A 21,699-nucleotide genomic window follows, 5' to 3' on the forward strand; every position below is an offset into this window, starting at 1 on the left:
CAGGAATCTTCCTCCTCTGGCACGGTTGAGCAGACGCAATCATCAGCTAAACTTGGTTCCCACAGACAAACACATCATCACGTTCATTTTTGACATACATATGGCATTACGTCACCATCAAGTGACTCTGGGTTTGTTCTTGACAGTACATGCTGTTTTTTGTTTTTACCTTGTCTGTACATGCTGTCAAAGGTCAACACTATAAGAAGTGCAATCTTTTTAAGACAGAAATGCATGTTGTTGCATGTTGCAACCACATCCTGATGTATTTGTACTCTACACGGTGGTCCAACAGAGGGGACCTGTTATGGTGCCTCTCCATTCCCCAATGGAGAGGCACTTCCCTAGTCCCTGTGTGAATGTGCGTGTTTAGTGAATGTATGAGGTGCAATCCATCCAACCTTTGTGTATATATGTGTATGTAGTGCAAAAGCTCTGGAGGGTGGAGGTGGTGGTCGTACCCTCCGGGGGGTGGTATGTTGAGTTGTGATTAAAATTGGAGGGATTGGTAGGGCAGCTTGAGGTGGGAGGGCCACCCCCGTGCCACTACTTAGAAGCACAGGCGATGGCACCCTCCACCCCCAGCCCCCCAAGGGTTGGGTATGGGTGTGTGGTGCACCAAGTGAGTCAGCTAGACCAGCTGGGAGTTACGTGTCTATGTAGGGGACCTGTCTGGTGTGAGCCGGAGAGGGTAGATGGCACAGACGGGCACACTGTACATGCTGTTAATTTCATTACTTCTGTTGCATAGGGTAACTATAGATCAAGATTAACCCGGTCCTTTTTTCAAGGCTGAATTTTACGAACGGTCTGGGTTTCTCAGGGCCCCTGAATACAACAAGTTAATTTAAATGACCGAAACTCTGCTGATATTTGCTCTATCGGAGAAATTCCACCAGTTTATGAAAGCTAAGAAGGTGGTCTTTACCGCCAGAGTCGGTAAATTGCGGTAATTACTCACACGTGACGGAAACATTACAGATGCCGCTTCGTTTTGACAAAATCAACACAAGGAAAAAAGAGAGAACCAAAGTCTGAGAGAGAAACAGAGAGCGATTAAAAGAGAACAAATAAAGGTGGGTTTAATTGAAAACGAAGACTCTTGGATGATAAAACCACCATAGATGGAGGTTCAAAGGGATTTGGAAACAAAGGAGGAAACTGAGCCCATAAAGGTAAGATCAGTTTAATTTCTGGATCAATAAATGTTGTTCTACTTTTGTGTATCTAGTCTTTGTATACATTAATGTAGGTGTAAATGGATGCTTTTATAGTGTGATATAGTGTGTGTGAGAGAGAGAGAGAGAGAGAGAGAGAGAGAGAGAGAGAGAGAGAGAGAGAGAGAGAGAGAAAGAGAGAGAGAGAGAGAGAGAGAGAGAGAGAGAGTCCATCTCCATCACTTTCAGTTTTCCTTTTGATGAACATCTAATGCAATGACATTGGGGGAGCAGACTGAGTTTCGCTGACGCCAAAGGACTAAACAAACTCATCTGCAAGGCCTGTGACGTTGTGGGGATAAAACTGGACTCTCTGACAGTGGTGACAGAGAGGAGGACCCTGTCCAAGGTGAAGGCCATCTTGGTCAATGAGTCTCACCCACTCCATGATGTGCTGGTCAGTCACAGAAGCACCTTCAGCACTAGGCTGATCCAACCACGGTGCTGCACAGAACGCCACAGGAAATCATTCCTGCCTGTGGCCATCAAACTTTACAATTCATCACTGTAACTGCACTGCTTTGATTGTTGTAAATTTCTGTATTATATTTGTATAATTAATATTATTTATCTTATTTTGTATTTTATTACTGCAGTGTGTATATCTAATCCTTTATGTTTAACAGTCTACCTAATTATGCACTTTAACATTAATTATTTTCCTTCTTTTAACATTTATTCTTTTTATTTATAATATTTCTTGAGCAGATGTAATTTCCCCCTGTGATAAATAAAGGACTTCTGATTCTGATTCTGTCTTCTGTGACTGGTTTATTTGGCACGTATGAAAACACATACTAGTGAAGTCCTAACCTGATCAGGGTCAAAGGTCAGTTTACAGTGCTATTACTGGACATGCACACAGCTATTGAGCTCTGCTCACAGGTCAATTAAAAACCTCTCACCATGTTGAAATATGAAAGCGGAGATAAAACCCAACTCCTGACAATCTCCGCCTGACTCTGCCTCCATAGGTGTTACTGTATACTTTACGAAACAATATGTATAGATGCAGCTATGCCTGAACTAAAGACAAACATCACATTGGGCGACCGTGGCTCAGGTGGTTGAGGGTTGTCTTCTGACCGAGAGGTTGGGGTTCGATCCCAGTACCTGACTATGTGTCGAAGTGTCCTTGGGCAAGACACTGAACCCTAAGTTGCTCCCAGTGGTCGACTAGCGCCTTGCATGGCAGTCCTGTCCCACTGGTGTGTGAATGTGACAGTGATTGGGTGAATGAGCTGATATGTAAAGTGCTTTGAGACTGCTTCAGTGTGGTGATAAAGCGCTATATAAATCATGTCCATTTACCATTGGACAAAAAATATTTTTTTACTGCGTTTTTTTTCTTCTGTCCATCTATTTTAAGATATTAAGCTCCTTTAGTTGTAGCAGAATTAAATTGGTTTCCTTGTCTGTCGTATTATCTGGGAGTGTTAATCTAGCTACAGATGCAGCCTAGCGAAGCTGTTAACATGCATTTAAAAATACAGCTACTATTGGACTAAGCCAATTTCTCTGTTTTCTGAAGTTGCATGAGAACACATTGCGTAGTGTAAAGGGTCTGATGTCTCCCTGTGTGTTCACTAAGACACCTAATGTAACAACAAATCATCAGGTTAACCCAGACCAGTGATTCCTGTTATATAATTACCCAGATGATTCAAGGACATGGCACTGTTTCAGCAGATAGAATGTATCAGCACCAGTGTTGGGAACGTTACTTTAAGAAAGTAATTAGTTATGGTTACTCACTACTTGTTCTGAAAAGTAACTGAGTTGGTAACTGAATTACTCTATAATAAAAGTAACTCATTATTAAGTAAAGTAACTATTTACGTTACTGTTAAAAAAAAAAAAAAAGTTGCTATATGTCAAAGAATTCAGATTTTTTAGATGCGTGTGTCGTTGTGAGGTGCTTCATTAAATATGAGTTGCTTACAACAGATGTCGACAAAGTGTTCACTCCTGGATATAATGTAGACTTCACATGCACGTTCTTGCCTTTGACCACAATTAATGTAAAGTAGTGTTTGTATCGCCACCTTAAAAATGCCAACTTTTCATCGGATTGCTCCACGCTCACCATCTCTGCTGCTTCATCAAATCTGTATTGTGTGTGTGTGTGGCGTGTGTGCTGGCACATGAGTAAAAACACTAGCTCTGATTGGCTACCATGGAACATGACGCCGCCTTAGCCAATCATAACTGCTCACCTTGTTTTTAACCCACCTCCTCACTACAGCTGAGTAAGAAGCCAGGGGTGCTTTCGGATCAATTTGATCAATGCATGTAACGCACCGCATTTAGCGTTCAGTAACGATAACGGCGTTGTAACGGCATAAAAAGTAATTAGCTAGATTACCCCGTTACTGAAAAACAAACGCCTTTACATAACGCCGTTATTCCAAACACTGATCAGCACAAACCCCTTCATATTTGCACAGACCATAAATGTTTTTTTTTTTATTTTCTATTGTTTATCTTAAAGATTTAATAGGCAATGATTGAAATATATCATCTCTCAAGGCCAGGAGTATCCAAATCTGCACCCTGTCCCCCTATCCACAATTTTATAGATTCATCCAAATATACTGGATTGAGGACTTTCAGACCTGAGTTGGGCCCCCTTGCTCAAGGCCTCCACCTATTAGCAATTCCAAAAAGATTTCCTATACTTCTTAAAATTCTAGATTTTGTGGATGATCACGCGGTTATGAACATAGAGCACGTTTTCATATGGTGCAGTGAAGGTATCGGCACAGATACATCACAGTACTCCTTAAAGACCTGAGCAGGATACAGAAAAGGTCCGTGAGATCTTGTTTTTATGGTAATCTTTTGAATTCATGGGGTATGTTTCTGACAGTGAATGCAACACGCCTTGGTAGGTGTTACACAAATTTGACATCAAATAAAAGACGAATGTCTGTAAACATTTTTCAAAGAAACTTTTTCTAGAGGGCAAACAGGAATCTAATCCACTGAGCTGAGACTATTGCAGCAGCTGTGGTTCCTCCCACAGTTCAAAAACATGTACCTTAATTAAATCGAACTCTCTAAATTTATTGCAAGAGTGAAAGGGTGCCCAACTGTGTTACCGATGCAATAAAACAGTGACCTTTACAGAGGGTGTTAAATTTTACCTGCACAGACACAGAGTCGCTCAGTCTCCTGATGGTCAGAGTGTGCAGCTGTCCATTAGCCAGGCCACTCACGCTGCTTCTCAACACGTCAGCCTCTCTGCTACTGTCAAGCCTATATCTCACCTCCAGTTTATCTTCACACAACAAAAGAAAAACAACAATCATGGCGTCATATCTCAGATCTCCACAGGAGAGTAGGACAACACCCATAGCAGCAACCATACAGATACTAGGATATAAACAGTAAAAATGCTAAAACAGTGTTCATTTTGTTGACAAAACATTTCCAGCGACTACCTGACATTTTTCAGTGACAATAACTAGACTATGAATAATTGAAAAAAAAAAAAAGTAAAAAAACTATATAAAATAATTATATTTTCATCGACTAATAAAAATGAAACTATAAATTTATTAAACTATTATTTTGTCACATTATTACAATCCCAGGTTTATAAATTGTAATTGAATCTTTAAAGAATACACACACTTTTATGCTGTATATTTTAGTCGACTATATATGAAACCACTTTAGTCAACTTAAATTTTTACTATAATTCATTTTACTAAAACTAGACTGTAACTGAAATAGTTATGATGATTACATTTTGGCAAAAACTACATTGAATTTTAGTCAAAACATGGACTAAAACTAAATCATAATTTGCTTTCAAAATTAACATTGATCTAAAATTGACTTGCACCATATTTGAAATATTAACAGGTAATGTTCTGGTCGATGAAAGGTTTCTTAGGAACTATGACAGGTGAGACAGGTAGGAGAGGAAAACTTCACAAAATCAGCTTTTTTTTGAAGGGGCCATATGCAAACTTAACAGAATCAGCTTTTATTCCGAAAGGATTTTCTGTTTGGCTTCTTAGCACAACCTATGAAATTATCAGCTTTAATTAGAAATGGGAATTCTGCAATGTTTACAGAATGAGCTTTTATATTGAAAAGATTTTCTGTTTGATTTCTGAGAACCACCTATGCATCTTTTCTTTTTTAAGTTGCCATATATACCCGTCGTAGTCTGTATAACCCATCAGAATCAGAATGATGTCCCTTTTCCAAAAGGTATGGGACAATTTCAATTTAAAATTGCCAACTAAACAACAACCATTCAACTTCTGAAAAGATTTTATGTGACCCCAGAATTCCATTTAAACAGCTCTGCTTTCATGCAACAACTTAAAAACATTCTTGGAAATAGTAAATCATAATAAAGCATTACAATTCTAATCAACATTTTTGACAGTGGAGGAGAAAATGTAAGAAAATAACTCAAGACGGACCACAGCTTTGAAATAAAATCAAATAATAAAATGAGGCTCCGACTGCAGTCAAGGATAAAAGCATTTGGGTCATCTTCGAGCTCTCAGATTTAATTTTAAGAGCATTTCCCTGATGACTCAACAATCAGCACCAAACAAAAGTGCTCTGCTGTCCGTCAGCTTTCTGAGTCATTAACACTAGGGGAAAAAAATAATTTACAGCTAATATAACAGATAAGAGCAATTTTCATTAGACTCTTAAATTGTGGAAAAGAAAGTTTTGGGTTTGAAGTGCAATGTAATACTTTTAAAGATGACTCAATGACAACTTCAAAGAAAAGTTCCAAAAACACTTTAGAAAGCTGTCAGCCGACCTATTAGAAACTCCTTATCCTGTAGCCTAACACTGGCCACGGTTACATGATGTTTTTTTAATTCGGAATTAGTTATTCCGAATTAAATCATTCGGAATTAAAGTGTTCGTGTTTACATGGAAATAGTAATTCCCGAATTGAGGTTTACATGGAAAACCAGTTTAGTCAGCTTTATTCAATTCCACTTTAGGTCTGGGGGTTGGGAAGGCTATGATTGGACAGGGGGATAACGTGACGTATTACGTTTATCGGGAAAAACACACAACAAACATTTTATTGTCGGTTGTAACACAGAAAACCACACGTGAGAACTGTTTTCACTTTTATTTTGATTTTAGTTTTGAAGCAACAACTCGAAAATAACATACGCTTTCAGTTTGGACCACGGAGCGGAAAGGAGATAGGAGCCAATCATCAGTAAATAAAGCCCAGTAAAAGTCCGAAAAACAATCACCAGGAATAAAAAGTTGCTCCCTGGTAAAGATAGTAGCCTTAATAATTGTTACAATGATAAACTTGGTGATATTACAGCCTGTATGTGCAGTACAGGGCCGCATTTAACTCCGCCTCCGGGTCCTAGTGCCAGCCGTCCAGTGAAGCCTGTTCCGTTTACCACATTTACCGAGGTCTGTGTGTGTTTAATAAGTCTGTGTGTGTCCGTGTGAAAGTCTGCATGTTTATACTCTTTTCATTATATCCAGGCTCTTATTAAATAGCCTCGGCTGGAGTCCAGGAGGCCATCCTGAATTATATTGTCATCACGGTAAATTGCGCATGCGCAGAACAACCGGAATTAACTTAAAGGGGAATTAAGTGTTAACAAGAAAGAGGAATTATATAATTTGGAATTAAAATCAGAATGAACCAGCCCCCTAATTTGGATTTAAGTTTTATTCGGAATTAAATAAGCATTAGTAATTAAATATTTAGTTTACAAGGTCAGTTTAAAGAGTAATTCACTTTTATTCTGCTTTAAATAGGAATTAAAGCTCCCATGTAAACGTGGCCATTCACTAGTAGACAAAACATTTATGTAAGTACAGGACATAAAAGGACATAGTGAATTCAAAGAGATTGGTCATCTGATGGATGGTATAAAACTTCAAGTAAAGCATTACCAACATTTGTACCAAATCCAAATAGGAAAATCATTACTCTTTCAAAATAAAAGCCTGCATCCCCTCACTGTGCTTGTTGATGAGCAGAGCCAGGTACTCCCTGTAGTAGGAGCTGATGTAGAGCAGCAGAGCTGGACTCTGGCTGGTCCTGAAGCTCAGAGAGACGTTCTCCTCTCTCAGCGTCAGGTCTGAGTAGATGGAGGACGGCAGAGCGCTGCTGTTTCTCCCCCCCCTGTGCGGATCTTTGAAGGTGTAGCTGACCGAGGTCTCTGATTTGAAGACGGCTGACACCACTGAAAAGAAAGAGAGGGAACTTTCTTTTTAGTGATAGGAGTTTTAAAAGTATGAATCACTGGCTGGGATTGTGATACTAAAAGAGTTTGGTCCTTGATACTGTAATTATATCTATCATAGATGATATGATATTACAGAAAAGGCATGAACATAATTCTATAAAAAAAAAAAAAAACAACTATTTTATTCATTCTTGCTCTGTCTGTAGAAACTCACCTGCAGCTCATATTAGTATAAGTTTTCTTTCTTTCATACTTTTTCTTTTCATTAGAAATTTTCTTTTGACTAGATGTGGTTTTGAAAAAAAAAAACACTTTACTTGAAGTTTTATATATAAAAGCTGACATTACGCTGTCATTATTGTGACATCACACCTGTTATTAGATGAATAAGGTGTCATGAAGGCTGTCATTAAGTGTCGTTTATTACCTTAACCCCATTAGATCCCTCCACCTAACCCAAAACATGTCAGCATTGCTCCAAAGGTGTCATAATTTAGCAGACAACACTTCATGAAAGCTTGACGATACCTTATTTATGCTAATGGCAGATAATGACAGCACAATATCAGCCTTATGTATAAAACTTCAAGTAAAGTGTTACCAAATTTGGTATTGATGAACATGTTAATCTTTTTGTTGCCATGTATTTGTATTTACATATCACGTTATTGACAAAAACTATCATGGTATGAGGCAAGTCAACCATAATAATTGTTGAGCACTAGATTTAAATAGCTTGAGAAAACAAGGATTGCTTTTAGAATAATAAACTCACTGTGCATTATTTCTAATATTATGACTCAAATAACCTAAAAGCATGCACTGATGCTGTGTGGAAAAGAAGTGCTGACGGTGCAGCTGTTGATATCGGTGTGAGAAGGTGAAGATCAGTTAATTAACAAATGCAAAGCTCAAATGGCAACGCAATGATGCGATGCTTTAACTTATAATACAACAAGAGATTAAACGATAATTGAAAAGTCAAAACAGTAACATCTTAAATCTTTGCTTTGATGTCACATGGGTAATAAATATTCCACAGTTGCTGCTGAGCAGAGAAAAATAAAAATGATACAAAACCATTTTGGCAAGGCCAATTTATTTGTATAGTGCATTTCATACACAAGGCAACTCATTGTGCTTTACATGATCAAAAAGTGCAACAGAAATCATTCAACAGCTTAAAATCAATAAGAACATTAAAATCATCAGTAAAAACTTTTCAAATCATCAACAAACACATAATATCAAAAACAACATGATCAAAAATCTCCCTCGCAATCATACGCTGTAGAGGAAAAGAGTACCTTTAACTTTGATTTAAAAATTTAATTCAGCTTTATTTGTATAGGTCATCTCAATGCGCTTATCAAAATATCAAATTCATAATAAACCCAACAAGATCTACATGAACGAACATTTAGCGACAGTGGGAAGAAACAACACCCTTTTAACAGGAACAAATCTCACATTGGATGCTGACTTCAGCTCTACTGGCAGTTTGTTCCACTTCATTGCAGCATAACAACTAAAAGCAGCATCACCATGTTTACCATGAACTCTGGGCTCCACTATCTGACCTGTGTCCATAGATCTGAGAGACCTGCTGGGTTCATACCTGACTAACATCACACTGATATATTCTGGACCAAACCCATTCACAGATTTATACACCAGCAGCAGAACTTTAAAGTCTATTCTGAGGCTGACTGGGAGCCAGTGTAAAGACTTTAAAACTGAAGTAATGTGCTCTGACCTCTTTGTTCTGGTTAAGACCCGAGCTGCAGCGTTCTGAACCAGCTGTAGCTGTTTGATGCTCTTTTGGGGGATTCTGTTAAAAGACCATTACAATAGTCCAGTCTGCTGGAGATAAAAGCATCGACCAGTTTCTCCTGGACTTTCTGAGTCATTAAACCTTTCACTCTGGAGATTTTCTTTAGCTGGTAGAAGCTGTTTTTGTGATAGATTTGATCTGACTGATGAATGTCAGATCTGAGTCAATCAGAACACCAAGGTTTTTGATTTGGTCTTTAGCTTTTAAAGATTGAGACTCAAGGTACTCGCTGACAACAGTCCTCTTTTCCTTGTTAACAAAGATAATCACCTCCATCTTGTCATGATAAAGTTGAAGGAAGTATTCACTCATGCAGCAGTTTACTTTTTCTAAGCAGTCACACAACACCTTAATGAGACCAGAGTCATCTGGGTTCAGTGATAGATATAGTTGTGCGTTATCTGCGTAGCTCTGATAATCAACCTTACAGTTCTGTAAAATTTGTCCTAAAGGAAGAATATACAGGTTACACAGAAGGGGTCCAAAAACAGAGCCCTGAGGATCCCCACAGGACATTGGTAATCTGTCAGATTCAAAGTTTCCAATGCTTACAAAATAACTTTGCTCGCTCCTCCAAGTAGGACTCAGACCACTGTATTACTTTTCCATTTAGTGCAACCCATGTTTGCAATCTGTGCAACAAAATTGTATGGTCCACAGTGTAAAATGCAGCACTGAGGTCCAATAGAATGAGAACAGATACTTCTCCTGAATCAGTGTTCAACCTTAAGTCATTGATCAGTTTGATGAGCAGTTTCTGAGCAGTAATGAGAACAAAAGCCTGAATGGAATTGATCAAATATTTTGTTGAAGGTTAAGAATTGACTCAGGGTTGTGAGCTTTTCAATTACATAAAACAATGTGCAAGAGTTGTTGACGTTTTTAGCAATAATTTCAGAAAAGTATTGCTGCCTCGCTTTGAACAAGCCATCAGTTAATTTACGCAGACTTATTTTGTACAGCTCTAGATTAATTTGGAGTTTTGTTGTTCTCCATTTACGCTCAGCTCTTCTACAATCATATTTCAAATTCTGCATTATCTCAGTCCTCCTCCAAGAAGTTTTCTGTGTGTGTGGTATCTTCTTAGTTTTGATTGGAGCCACCACATCTATGACATTACAGACCTTTGTATTAAACTCATTCAAAAGATTATAAACTGTCTCAGCACTCTAGGTTGGTGTCATCGCTATGGCTTCCATAAACTGTGCACATGTTGTCATTTATGTACCTTTTCTTAAAACACACAGAAGTGGGGGGAACAGTGGTTATAGTCTCTAAATCCAAAAAGACAGAAATGATCAGATAGAGCTAAGTTTGTTACATCAACAGCAGAGATATCAACACCTTTAGAAATAATCAGATCTAAAGTGTGACCTTGAGTGTCGGACCAGTCACATGTTGTATCAGACCAAAAGTGTCCCTTAAAGCATATAGTTCTTTGGCAGTATTGTCCATGTTAATGTCTACATGAATATTAAAGTCATCTGTCATTATTAAAAAGTTGTATTCAGTGCATACAACCGACAGCAGTGTAGGAAACTCATCCATGAATTCTCCAGAATGTTTTGGGGGTCTATAAATGACTAAAAACAGAACTTTTGAATCACCCTTCAGTAAGAATGACATATATTCGAAGGAGATAAAATCACCAAATGTTATTTTTTGCACTGAAATATTGATTTTAAAGATGGCAGCAACTCCACCACTTTTCATGCAAGTACGACACTTATTGAAAGTCTTGTGGTGCACTTTCATTGAGAATAGTATTACTGATACCATAGTTTAACCATGTTTCATTAATTAGTAAAAAGTCCAAGTGAAGTGTCTAAATAATATAATTAATTAACAGTGATTTGTTAACAAGAGATCTAACCTTCAGAAGAGGTAATTTTAAAGAATACTGGAGACACTGGTGGCCTCTTTGGATGACATGTTTTAGTAATCAAACTATTATCTCTATTAAGCTTTTTGTTTTTCTTTAATTGAACAATTTTACCTACAGGTAACACACGGTCCTGAGATGTGTCATTTTGGCAATTTTGATTTTCATTTCTTGATGGAAGCTCATCAACTCCATGTTATTTCCTTGTTGTTTTGTTCTCTGATGGTACATTTTGTCCTTGTGTTTACCAGGACGGACTGATAGCAGTGTGACTGGTGAAGTAAAATAAGTTGTATGTGAAAAGTTTAACTCCAGACTCGTTTAGACACAGTCCATCTGCTCTAAAAAGATGACATTCCCCAACAATCTTAAAATTTTCTATAAAATTTAGTGAAAGGGCAGCACAAGCCAAAGACAAAAATGTATTCAGAGTAAATCCTTGAGAATTTCAGTCCTCCTTTGCGGACTGAAGGTATAGGGCCACAGATGAACACTTTAGGCTGCGAACGGCTCACAGTTTTTAGCAGGTGGGTGAACTCCTACTTTAACACCTCAGACTCCTCCTTGGCTAAATCGTTTAATCCAAAATGAATCACAACATTCTTCAAATGTGGGTAATCTACCACAACATGGAATGTTTTGTCAGCCAGGTCTGATACTGTGTCATTAGGTAAGCAGATCGCTTTCACATTGCTGCTAAACATCTTCTGAGCATCTTTAACAAAAATGTCTCCCACTATCAGAGCATGATCCTAGGTCATTCAGTAGTGGGGCAAATCGATTGTCCAGGTCTACATGAAACTGGGTTTGTGATTTGGTGATTCTTCTGCCTTTCACAGATGTCCACTTTTGTGTCTGGGCAGACAAGGGAGTTGAAGTTGAGGCTCCGCTCTGGGAAGGGAGTGGAGGCCAGACCGTCTCATGACTGATATCCGGGCGCTTTGCTCGGCCCGATAGCCTTTGAAGCGGATATGACTTTGTCTTAGGCTTAGCTCTACCAGTATTCCAGGGAGGACTTGCACCTGTTGGCTCATCAAAGGGAACAAGACCCTCCTTAGCTTAGCTTTGATAGTTTTGTCAACACCTCCCACCCACTGCACGGGACTGTGGAGGAGCTGAGCAGCTCTTTCAGTGGCAGACTGAGACACACTCAGTGCAAGAAGGAGCGCTACCGCAAGGCCTTCATCCCCACTGCTGTCAGACTGTACAACAAGATCCTAAAGTAACATGTGCAATAACCCCCCTTTGCAAAACTATGTGCAATAATCTCTGTATCAGCGCCACTTTATTCCCCGTGCCAGCGTCAGTTACTGACAACCTGTACTACAACTGTAAACTTTGCACCTAGATATTCTAGGTTTTATAGTCTGTTCTAACTTTTATTCTATTTGTATTTATTCTTATTTCCTAATTGTTATAACTCCATCCCCTTAAGATGTTTGCTTTTACTTATTGTACATAAGTTACCTCTTTTTACTATTTAACTGTCTGCACATTTCTTGTCTATTCTGCACACCCTGAGTGATCTTACTGAATGCCAAATGTAACAAGTGAATTTCTCCATTGTGAGATCAATAAAGGATTATCTTATCTTATCTTAGCGAGTTAGCTTTATCCTCTCCGCTGTTTTGAAACAGCGTGACAGTCGTTTCATTCCCATATCCACAGTGTCCATTAACCCCTATGTTTACTTGTATTCCTTGCACTATAGTCTCCAGTTCAGTATTCTTTTGGAGAAGACTGCTGTATTCTGTTGTGGAAAGAGCCATTCTTCCGCTAGTTAGCTTGCTACTTGTAGCTAGTTAGCTTGCTACTTAGCGTTCCAGTTGAGCCAGAAAAGAAAAAAGGAGTAGATGATTACCTCAGAGCCAGAATCAGATGGTAAATGATGGTTTGTTGTGAAATGAATCACATGTATCATGTGCTTTCTCAAAAGAAAAAGTTCATTTTTAGTAAATAATTTCCTCAGTGTGCTCAGCTCAGCTGCCGGAAGGAACTCAGCTTTAATTAAAGATGGTTGGTGGTTTTCATAGTTTGGGTCAGCATACTCAATATGCTGACCCTTTATACTTCAGAGAGTTTTACATATTACAACCTATAATAAAGCATGACATGCCTTAAAAAGAGAACAAAAATCTAATAAACTTGAAAAATAATAAATTGTAACAAGGCTGGATGGATCCCAAAAAAGCAATCTAAACTATAACTTTCAAACAAACTTGGCTTTGAGAGCCAGCAGGAGAATGTAAAGTGGATGTGAGGAGGATGTGATGTGACACGCTGTAGTGTTGTGTTGAGTGTTCAGCTCCCCCAGAAAAAGGTCAAAGCTGGTTACTTCACTGAAGTGAAACTCTGCTTTAAGTCCGTCAGCAGTGTTAGAAAAGCTTGTTAAACTACAGCATCCTTGGTTGAAGTTTGTAATTGTTTCTTTTCAGCGAGTGTAATCAGAAACCCACTCAGAGCAAACTGTTGAAGAAGTGCCTTGTTTTTTAAACTCACCACTTGACTCTTGCTGGATACAACACATGAAACTCTGAGAAGATACATTTTGAGATACAATGCTTTGCAGACTGATGAAAAAACTGATGATGAAAAAAAGCTTAAAATGTGTTCAACATTTACCTGTTTGACAGAAGACCCCTGTGTACGCCGACAAGCTGCAGTCGCAGTGGAAGCCGTTGGTTCTCTCCACACAGCGGCCCTGGTTCTGGCAGAAGGAGCCGTAGCTGCTGCAGTGACCCGGGCAGCCCGGTTGAACCCCCGGTGTGATCTTTGCCCTCTCCTCCAGGTCCAACGTGACACCGTTTAGCTGGAGGGAGCGAATACAGCCTTGAAAGCCCTTCTGTCTGGAAGCAGTTCCTCCTGTAAACCCAAATGGGTCACGTTAGCACATACAGTAGTTTAAATCTTTGGGTCCATTATAGGCTCTACTGCAGCACATCAACACATTCTCTCTGTTTCGGTCTTCTTTCCCACGCAGCTGTAAACGTTCTCCAACCATCTCATTAGACGACAGTAAAACTGTGGAAGTTGTCAGTTCAGATGCCAAAAATGTGATCATCTGTCTCCCTTTTTCTCCAATGACAGATTGAACATATGTTTACATTTCAAATCTGTCTGTTTTTTCAAGCACTGCTGTCATTATAGTTTAGAAACACTTCTGAACTTTTTCATGAGTGACTAGCCAGCTGAGTTACACATCAACGCCTCAAATTAGATTCTCATTCTTTGGAATGACCGGTTGCTTATGAATGTTTAAAATCTCCCTCACAGTTTGAGCTGTGATGGAACAACAACTGAAAGTTGAAGGAGAACATGTTCTTTATGTTATGACAGCAGACAGATAAGGACCCAGATACAGGGCTTAGGAACAGGCTGACACACTGATAGGTAACATAGGTATTTAATATAACAAGCAGGTAACAAAAAGGTACAGGACAGGTTGATAGGGACTCTACCAGCTGAGTGAACAAAGCAACTGGTGCCAACAGACACGCTCATCCACTCCCAGAACTAAAGCAAAGCAAAAACAACGCATTCCAACAGAGCGACAGGCAATGAAGTCCGACCAGGGACAGGTTGCAACGACAACAAACCGACACAGATGTGCGTCAGTCACAACCCTATACAAAGGTGGGATGATGTACAGTATTTTGCAATAATATCATGACATTAAAATGTCACAAGATCATTTGGCAATGCTACGAGTGATTTTGCATCTGTCAAAAGCGAACATGGCTTTTCACCTGCAGGAGACATACATTGTCAATATCCAAAGGTCTCAATTGCTGCCAGAAAATGTAGACATGCTAATATTTTAAAAAAGAAAAGAAAAAGAAGAAATCTGGGCTCTGATTCTGTTCTAGTTTGATGTTGATGTTGTGAATATTGATGATAATGATGACATGATTTGGTTTTCATTCTCTATTTTTTTTTTTTACCTTTTCTTTGCAGAGTGGCACTTTTTGCACTTTAAATTGGAAAACTGATCTTATTTACGCTTTAAAAAAATGAAATAGAGTTAAAAAGGTTATACCCAGAGTAAGTATGTAAGGATGCCCAGAGTTAAAGTTAAAGCAAAGCATATTTATTTTTCCAACTTTAATTTTGTCTTTTTTCCCTTTCCAAAATATTGAATTGTATCATTATCATGAGCCCATTATAACCTATCGTGTTGTATTGTGAACTCTGCGTTTCGTTCCACCTAATAAAGAATGATCATCCACAGGTGGGCACAGACAGCAGTGCCTGCGCGACACAAATACAATCACAAACAAAACACATTCCCCAAGTGACACCTAAACAACAGTGCACGCGCATGATCTGACAACACCCAAACAAATTTCCAACCTACTGCTCACTAACACATACGTACAACCCTGGAACACAAAAGCAAGTACTGCCCAGTTGTGCACCTTGGATCACCTACCCAAGCACACCCTCAGCCATACAAACGCACTCGCAAAACATGCACACAAATACACATGTGACAGGGTCATTATACACAGTTTGATTATATTGTGTTATATAATTACAGTACACAAAATTTGTTTAAATTTTAAAAAATTAATTACATTTAATATGTGAAACTTTACGTTCTTTGCTGTATCCCTACGTTAGTTTATGGGTTTCCATTCATCTCAATAAAAGTTTGTTTACCACCTAACCTCGCCTCACCTTTTTTTTGTATTCTCCTTGGGAGAGGAGTGAAAGGAAATGAAAAAAGGGAAGTCAGCGAGTTTGGCTTTTAGCCGAAGGTATTGCTGTCCAACAGTTACACACACTCCTCCAAACATAGCTACAAGCATCAGCACATAAAACACACACAGAAAGGACTTGGTACAGTAGGTAGGGAGACCTATGCACATCGCTTGGTGTGAGGCAGATGTGCTAACCATTTATGTAGAGTTTTGTCTCTTGTTGCCACCCCTGAAAAATTCCTGCTCCCCTCTTACCACCCCATAGTTTTGTTTGAGACAGCCGCCTTAATTGAAGGTTGGAACTATGCTCCTTTAAGCCTAGGCTGGTTTAGGTACCTCTTCTCTTTTGTTATGATCTTGCAATTCGATAAATAAAAGAAACAAAACAATGGAAAATTCTTTCATTTTATGGTTATTTTTCCTCCTGTAAGATAAAGGTTACAGGTAACAAAGAGCCAGGCTTAAGGAGAAACATATTAATGGAACAGCTGGTTGAGGAGCTATAAGGCCGAAGTAGCATAAATCTAGATTTTATGCTCGTAACGTTTTCCGTGATGTATAATTAAGCAATATTACATGAGAGGGAGTGTTGTTCTGCTGAAATATCAGCACTGGTGTGATGTGGTCATAGGCATGAGGCCGCAGGCCAAGTGTAGTAGATTATTAGAACACCTGTACAGTGGATTATGTCTGCAAAAAGTCCCAGTGCTGTTGTTACTCCACATCAGCAATCAAATTACTCGGTCGGAAACAACTGCTGTTTAAAGAATTATAATACATGAAGAGAGGAAACCACTCCTCTAACATTGTAGGTCCTCGGCGCAAATACTAATGCTAAATTACTGAAAAGTATATATTTATTTTTGTTTGGCAAATTGTATTTTATGTTGTGTACCATTAGATTTCTGTTCTTTTTGTTTTATTTCATCTTGTTTATATTTCCACTATCTGTACATAGTTGAATTTTTTGGTTTCATTTGTTTCCCTCCTTAGTTGTGACCATTGCATACTCGGTCTAATGTGAATAACAAAATATTTGTTTTTTGCCTATTATTTGGTTTCCTTAGAATCAAACACAGGCTGCTGCTGTTTAATACAATAGTGAACATCTTACACCAGACTAAACTCTTTTTTTGTGCTCCAAATGGAGATTTCTTGTTCTTATGCCTTAAATTAAATTAGATCAAATTGAATAATAATACATTAAACAACTAGACTGCCTTTCTCATGCCAATATATCACTGAGGTTTGCAAGACCTTCCACAGGTTCTACTGTCGGTGTAACAAGTATAAATTCCTGAGCAACACAGGTTGAATTTTTGATGGAATTTCATCAATACACAGTCATCTGAAAATTACCAATTTGCTCAGAGTAGTTCAGATCCAACAAGATCTCAGTGCTTCTTATGTACATTTAAGTGTTTTTTTTACTTCTATCTTTGCCAATATTTTATTAAATCAGAAAATTCATGAAAAGACCCAAATATGTCTTCATTTTGACCTAATGCAACACACCAAAGAAAAGCCTTTCTTAAGCCTCCTTGTATTATATAGGCTTTTTTTTGCTGGCCACCAACGCAGCCAGAAAAATATATCAAAGCTGATGTGCTGCTTCAAATTGCTTTGAGATGGGACGTTGTACAAAGAGAGAGGGTCTGTGGTTCACACCCTCTGGCTGAAAGAGTGTGTGACTGTGAAGCTTGTTCCCTCTGAGCCTGCCAAGGCTTCCTTTGACTACTCCTAGTTTTCATCCACACTCCAAAAGACAAGCTGGAGGGCGTGAAAACGCAAGTTAGTGACTGTGAGTTAAGAATTAATACCGAGACGCACCGACTGGACTGGCACAACTTTTGTGGGTTTGACCGCAGACTGAACCTAGCATGGGAAGTCTGGACATTCACCATCGACATATCAAGTTCTGTGATGCCCTCAGTGCAAAGTGGTTAAAAGTGTATTGTTTACATTTTTTTTTATATACCTGTCCTTTTTGTGTTCTGTGTGCACACGAGTGAGTACAGGCCTACACCTAAGACACACCATTGGTTCACAAACCTTTGGAATGGAAAAACAGATTTTCTTATTTAGATAAAAAAACGTTTAAATTTTTTTAAATGTTGGCATTTAATATGAAATATAGATTACAGCAGGGGTAAAAATAAAAAAAACCAAACAAAAAAAACCAATGATAAACATAATGTATGATCGAAACAATAAAAGAGCAACAGTGGGAAGATAACCAAGAACAATGGCTACTGTTGGGAGGCAGAGTACTGAGAACTTCATCGCATGATCAAAGCGTCTCTTCATCAGATAAAACGCAATTACATTTCTGTTGATTCTGAGGCAAATAATTAAGTAAGCCTCAAAAAAGGAAAAGCAAAACAAAAAACCTTGCCCATCATGAGGATTTCAAACCCTGATAACAGCAAAAAACAGCACTTCTGTAACCCAGGCAGTTAAAACTACAGATAGGGTTGTAGAAACTATTGAGGTGTAAGAAATTGAAGTAAAAAAAAAAAGAAAAGAAAAACAGATTGAAGAGTAAAGATGTAAGGACAGAACAGTGTGGCTTGAAAGATCAAAAAGCTGTCAAAGAAAACATATCAAAACCACACGATGACGCAGTGTTAGTGCAACAATAGTAAAAAAAAAAATTATTTCTGAAACCGACATTAAATATGAAGGTTTTCATCCAGAGGTTAAAGCAGGTAGCTTTCTGCTACGCTGTGATATGTTCAATCACATCTCTGCTCATTTACAGCTGACTATAAACAAATTGAAATTGTACCAGTGAAAAGTGTTGAGCAAGCAGAGGTAAACTCAATTTCATAACTGTTTCATAACAGTGAAAATACTGATTAAACTACTGTCAAAAACTACTCCAATACAAGCAAATGTAGCCAAAATATTACTTAAGTAAAAGTTCTGAAATAATTGCATAAAAATACCTAAGTATCTAAAGTAATTTAAAATCTTGAACATAATTTTCATCATCATAAGTGCAATTAACAGTTCACTGATGCACGGTTACATGTTTTTTTTCTTCTTGCAATGCTGTAAACATGGCCATTGACAAAACTTCCTCATTATGTGCGCAACTTCCTTTATGATAAATTGATTTCCACTTCCAGACTTTTCTACAAAAATGTTTACCAAAAAAAAACAAAGAAAAAAACAGTCACCCACTAGTAGTACAACTGAATAACACTGTGATTTTTCATTAATGACAACATTTAGGTTTGTGTTAAGAAACCCACATCAAACCAAATCAGTTTTTTAGTAGGTTATGTGTAATGATTTAGTTGTGTAAATAAGCTCCCCTGTTTTCACACAGGTGTGCCTCATCTGCTGATTGTCCTACCTCCCTGTTAAAAGGAGTCCTTTGACACCTGTATCTCATTTACTTCGTATTTAGCTAGTTTAAGTTTTTTCCAAACAGTCTTTGTGTTGTATGGTTTTCTCAGTATATCCAGTACATTTTTAAAAGTAGCTTTTGATTTTGATTTTGTACATAGTTTTTTTATTAAATGGACTTTGTTAAAAGTTTTTTTTTCATTTCTTCAAACAGGTCCTCCTCTACACTTCCTAACTCCTAAACCTCACATAATCAGATAATAAAATAGATTAAAGGCAAGGCAAGGCAAATGCATTTGTATAGCGCAATTCATACACAAGGCAACTTTACATGATCAAAAAGTGCAAAAGAAAACATTCACCAGCTTAAAAATCTATAAAAAAAACATTAAAATCAGTTGCAATAACATTTAAAATTAGCAGTAAAAACAGTTTAAATAATCAGTAAAAACATTTAAAATCATTAACAAACACATTACATCAACAACATGACCAAAAATTTCCCTCTCAATCATACGCAGTAGAGAAAAAGAGTGCCTTTGACTTAAAAATGTTCACTTTGGATGCTGACGGCAGCTCTGCTGCAGTTTGTTCCACGTCTTTGCAGGATAACAACTAAACACAGCATCACCATGTTTAAAGGGGCGTCTGCCATCATCACAGTTGCAACAAAATAACAGAAGCCCTGTGTTTCCCTGAAGATACTGACTTTCATCTGCATAAAGCATTAGAAACCTGTAAACACAACAATATCCATATAAAAAAATGCAAACCAATTGGTCTCAAAGCTTTACTGGGAGCATTTCTGCCATTATTCCTGAGCTCCCTTCCTGCATGGTGTGTATCACAAATGAATGCAAGGCAAAAACATGGACTATTAACCAAAACAATGAAAGTCACTGCCTTTAAAAGCATGGATTGGGGCACGTAAATATAGCACCCACTGAAATACGCCTCATGAATTTATACAAATCAACACAGCGGCGTGTAATATAAACAATAAGACAGCTTGCTGTAAAAATGAAGCCTTGTAAATTGGATTGAGGAGGAGAGATGGTTTGCAAATTTAAATACAACAATAAGGCTTGTCAAAACACATTTGTCACTAACACAGTAAGTCAACAAGGATGGACAACAAGGTATCGAATAAAATAAAGGCGAAAACAAAATCCCTGGACTGAAACATTTGCAGCACTGAACTATAAGACAATCAGTCCTACATTGGCATTATATAATCATGCTTAAAAAATTAATTCAAATAAATCTGAAAAATTTGTGTTTTTTTAAACTGTCAAAATATTTTTCGGTCTACTTCACTTGAACTCTGTTCATACCAATCTAAGACAAAAAGGAGCAGCCAAAGTGCTAGAACTTTCCAGAATTTCTTTTCTTTTTTTTCAAACATCGTCTGAAAAAGAAGAATTGTGGCCTCTCTTTGGTCGCAGAACTGTCAGTCAAACATCAGTAAATCCCTCTCGCTGTAAGCTGAAAGACAACTGAAAGAGAGAACAGTGTATTTTCTACCCGACTTCGAAAACTTTACCAGGTTGGATATCTCAGTGTAAGGGAGGCTTTACTTAAAATAAAAACAAAAAAATGATATTTGTAAAATATAAATACACTGAAAAAATAATATTAATTTATCAGATATAACTAAACTTAATGCCTATAATATTTGTTGAGACATTAGAGTCTAGACCAAATAGCAGTTGTCAGGTGGCAGATGGCGTTGCCTGAAGCCAGAAACCTGGCTTCAGGCAACGCTAATGATCAACTGATGTTTATTATGGGAATACAGGACCAAACAGGTTTTGTTTTAATGAAAAGAGGATACATGCCAATGTGAGTTGGCTCATCTTTCTAACATCACTGTACATTACCATAAAAGCACATCCTCACTTTAGAATGCTTTTTGAATTATGGTTTCTTATAGTGTAGAACAGGGCTGGTCACACTTTGTGGCTCTTGAGCTACTTCTTCCACTGACAGCTCTTTGTGAACTACTATGTTGGGGGGTTATATTTGTAAATAATCTGATTTTATTATTTAAACAATTATAATTATATAATAATTACTTAATATTTGTATAATATTAAAATACAATAATCACACTGAAATATTAACGCTTAAAAACTTAGATTGACATTTATTTCAAAAACAAATACAATCAATAATAATATTTTGAAAAGAAAAAGTAAAATACACAGAGTAAAAATGTAGCATTTCCATTTCATCATGGCAGAACCAAACCAGAACCAGTTTTATTCATTAAATAAGAAATCAGTAAGTGTCTCAGCTCATTGAAAGCCCAGCAACCAGTAACATTGAAAGTCCATCACATTTTATACACTTTAATTTAAATTACTGAACATTAAACAGGTTTCTGCCTCCTGCATCTGTTTCAAAAAACTACTACTTTCTTTGTCTTACACGCCAAGCTAGTCAACATCTTCATTGTCCTGCTATTGACTGTATTTGATGCCTTTCTCCTTTCCACAGTGTG

General features: G+C 37.7%; 1 protein-coding gene across 2 annotated transcripts in view; it reads right to left on the reverse strand.

The window, feature by feature from the left end:
* The window catches only part of LOC114479095 (contactin-associated protein-like 4), a 141,995-nt gene that overhangs the window by 12,064 nt on the left and 108,232 nt on the right, over positions 1-21,699 (reverse strand). For both annotated transcript variants that reach the window (XM_028472560.1, XM_028472559.1), the window contains exons 18-20: positions 13,765-14,004; positions 7,199-7,423; positions 4,364-4,497 (exon numbers count right to left, since the gene is read on the reverse strand). In XM_028472560.1, coding sequence (XP_028328361.1) covers positions 4,364-4,497; positions 7,199-7,423; positions 13,765-14,004 — 599 coding nt within the window. The remainder of the gene's footprint in view (positions 1-4,363; positions 4,498-7,198; positions 7,424-13,764; positions 14,005-21,699) is intronic.

Source organism: Gouania willdenowi, chromosome 17 (assembly GCF_900634775.1).
Source record: "Gouania willdenowi chromosome 17, fGouWil2.1, whole genome shotgun sequence".
Classification (NCBI taxonomy): Eukaryota; Metazoa; Chordata; class Actinopteri; order Blenniiformes; family Gobiesocidae; genus Gouania; species Gouania willdenowi.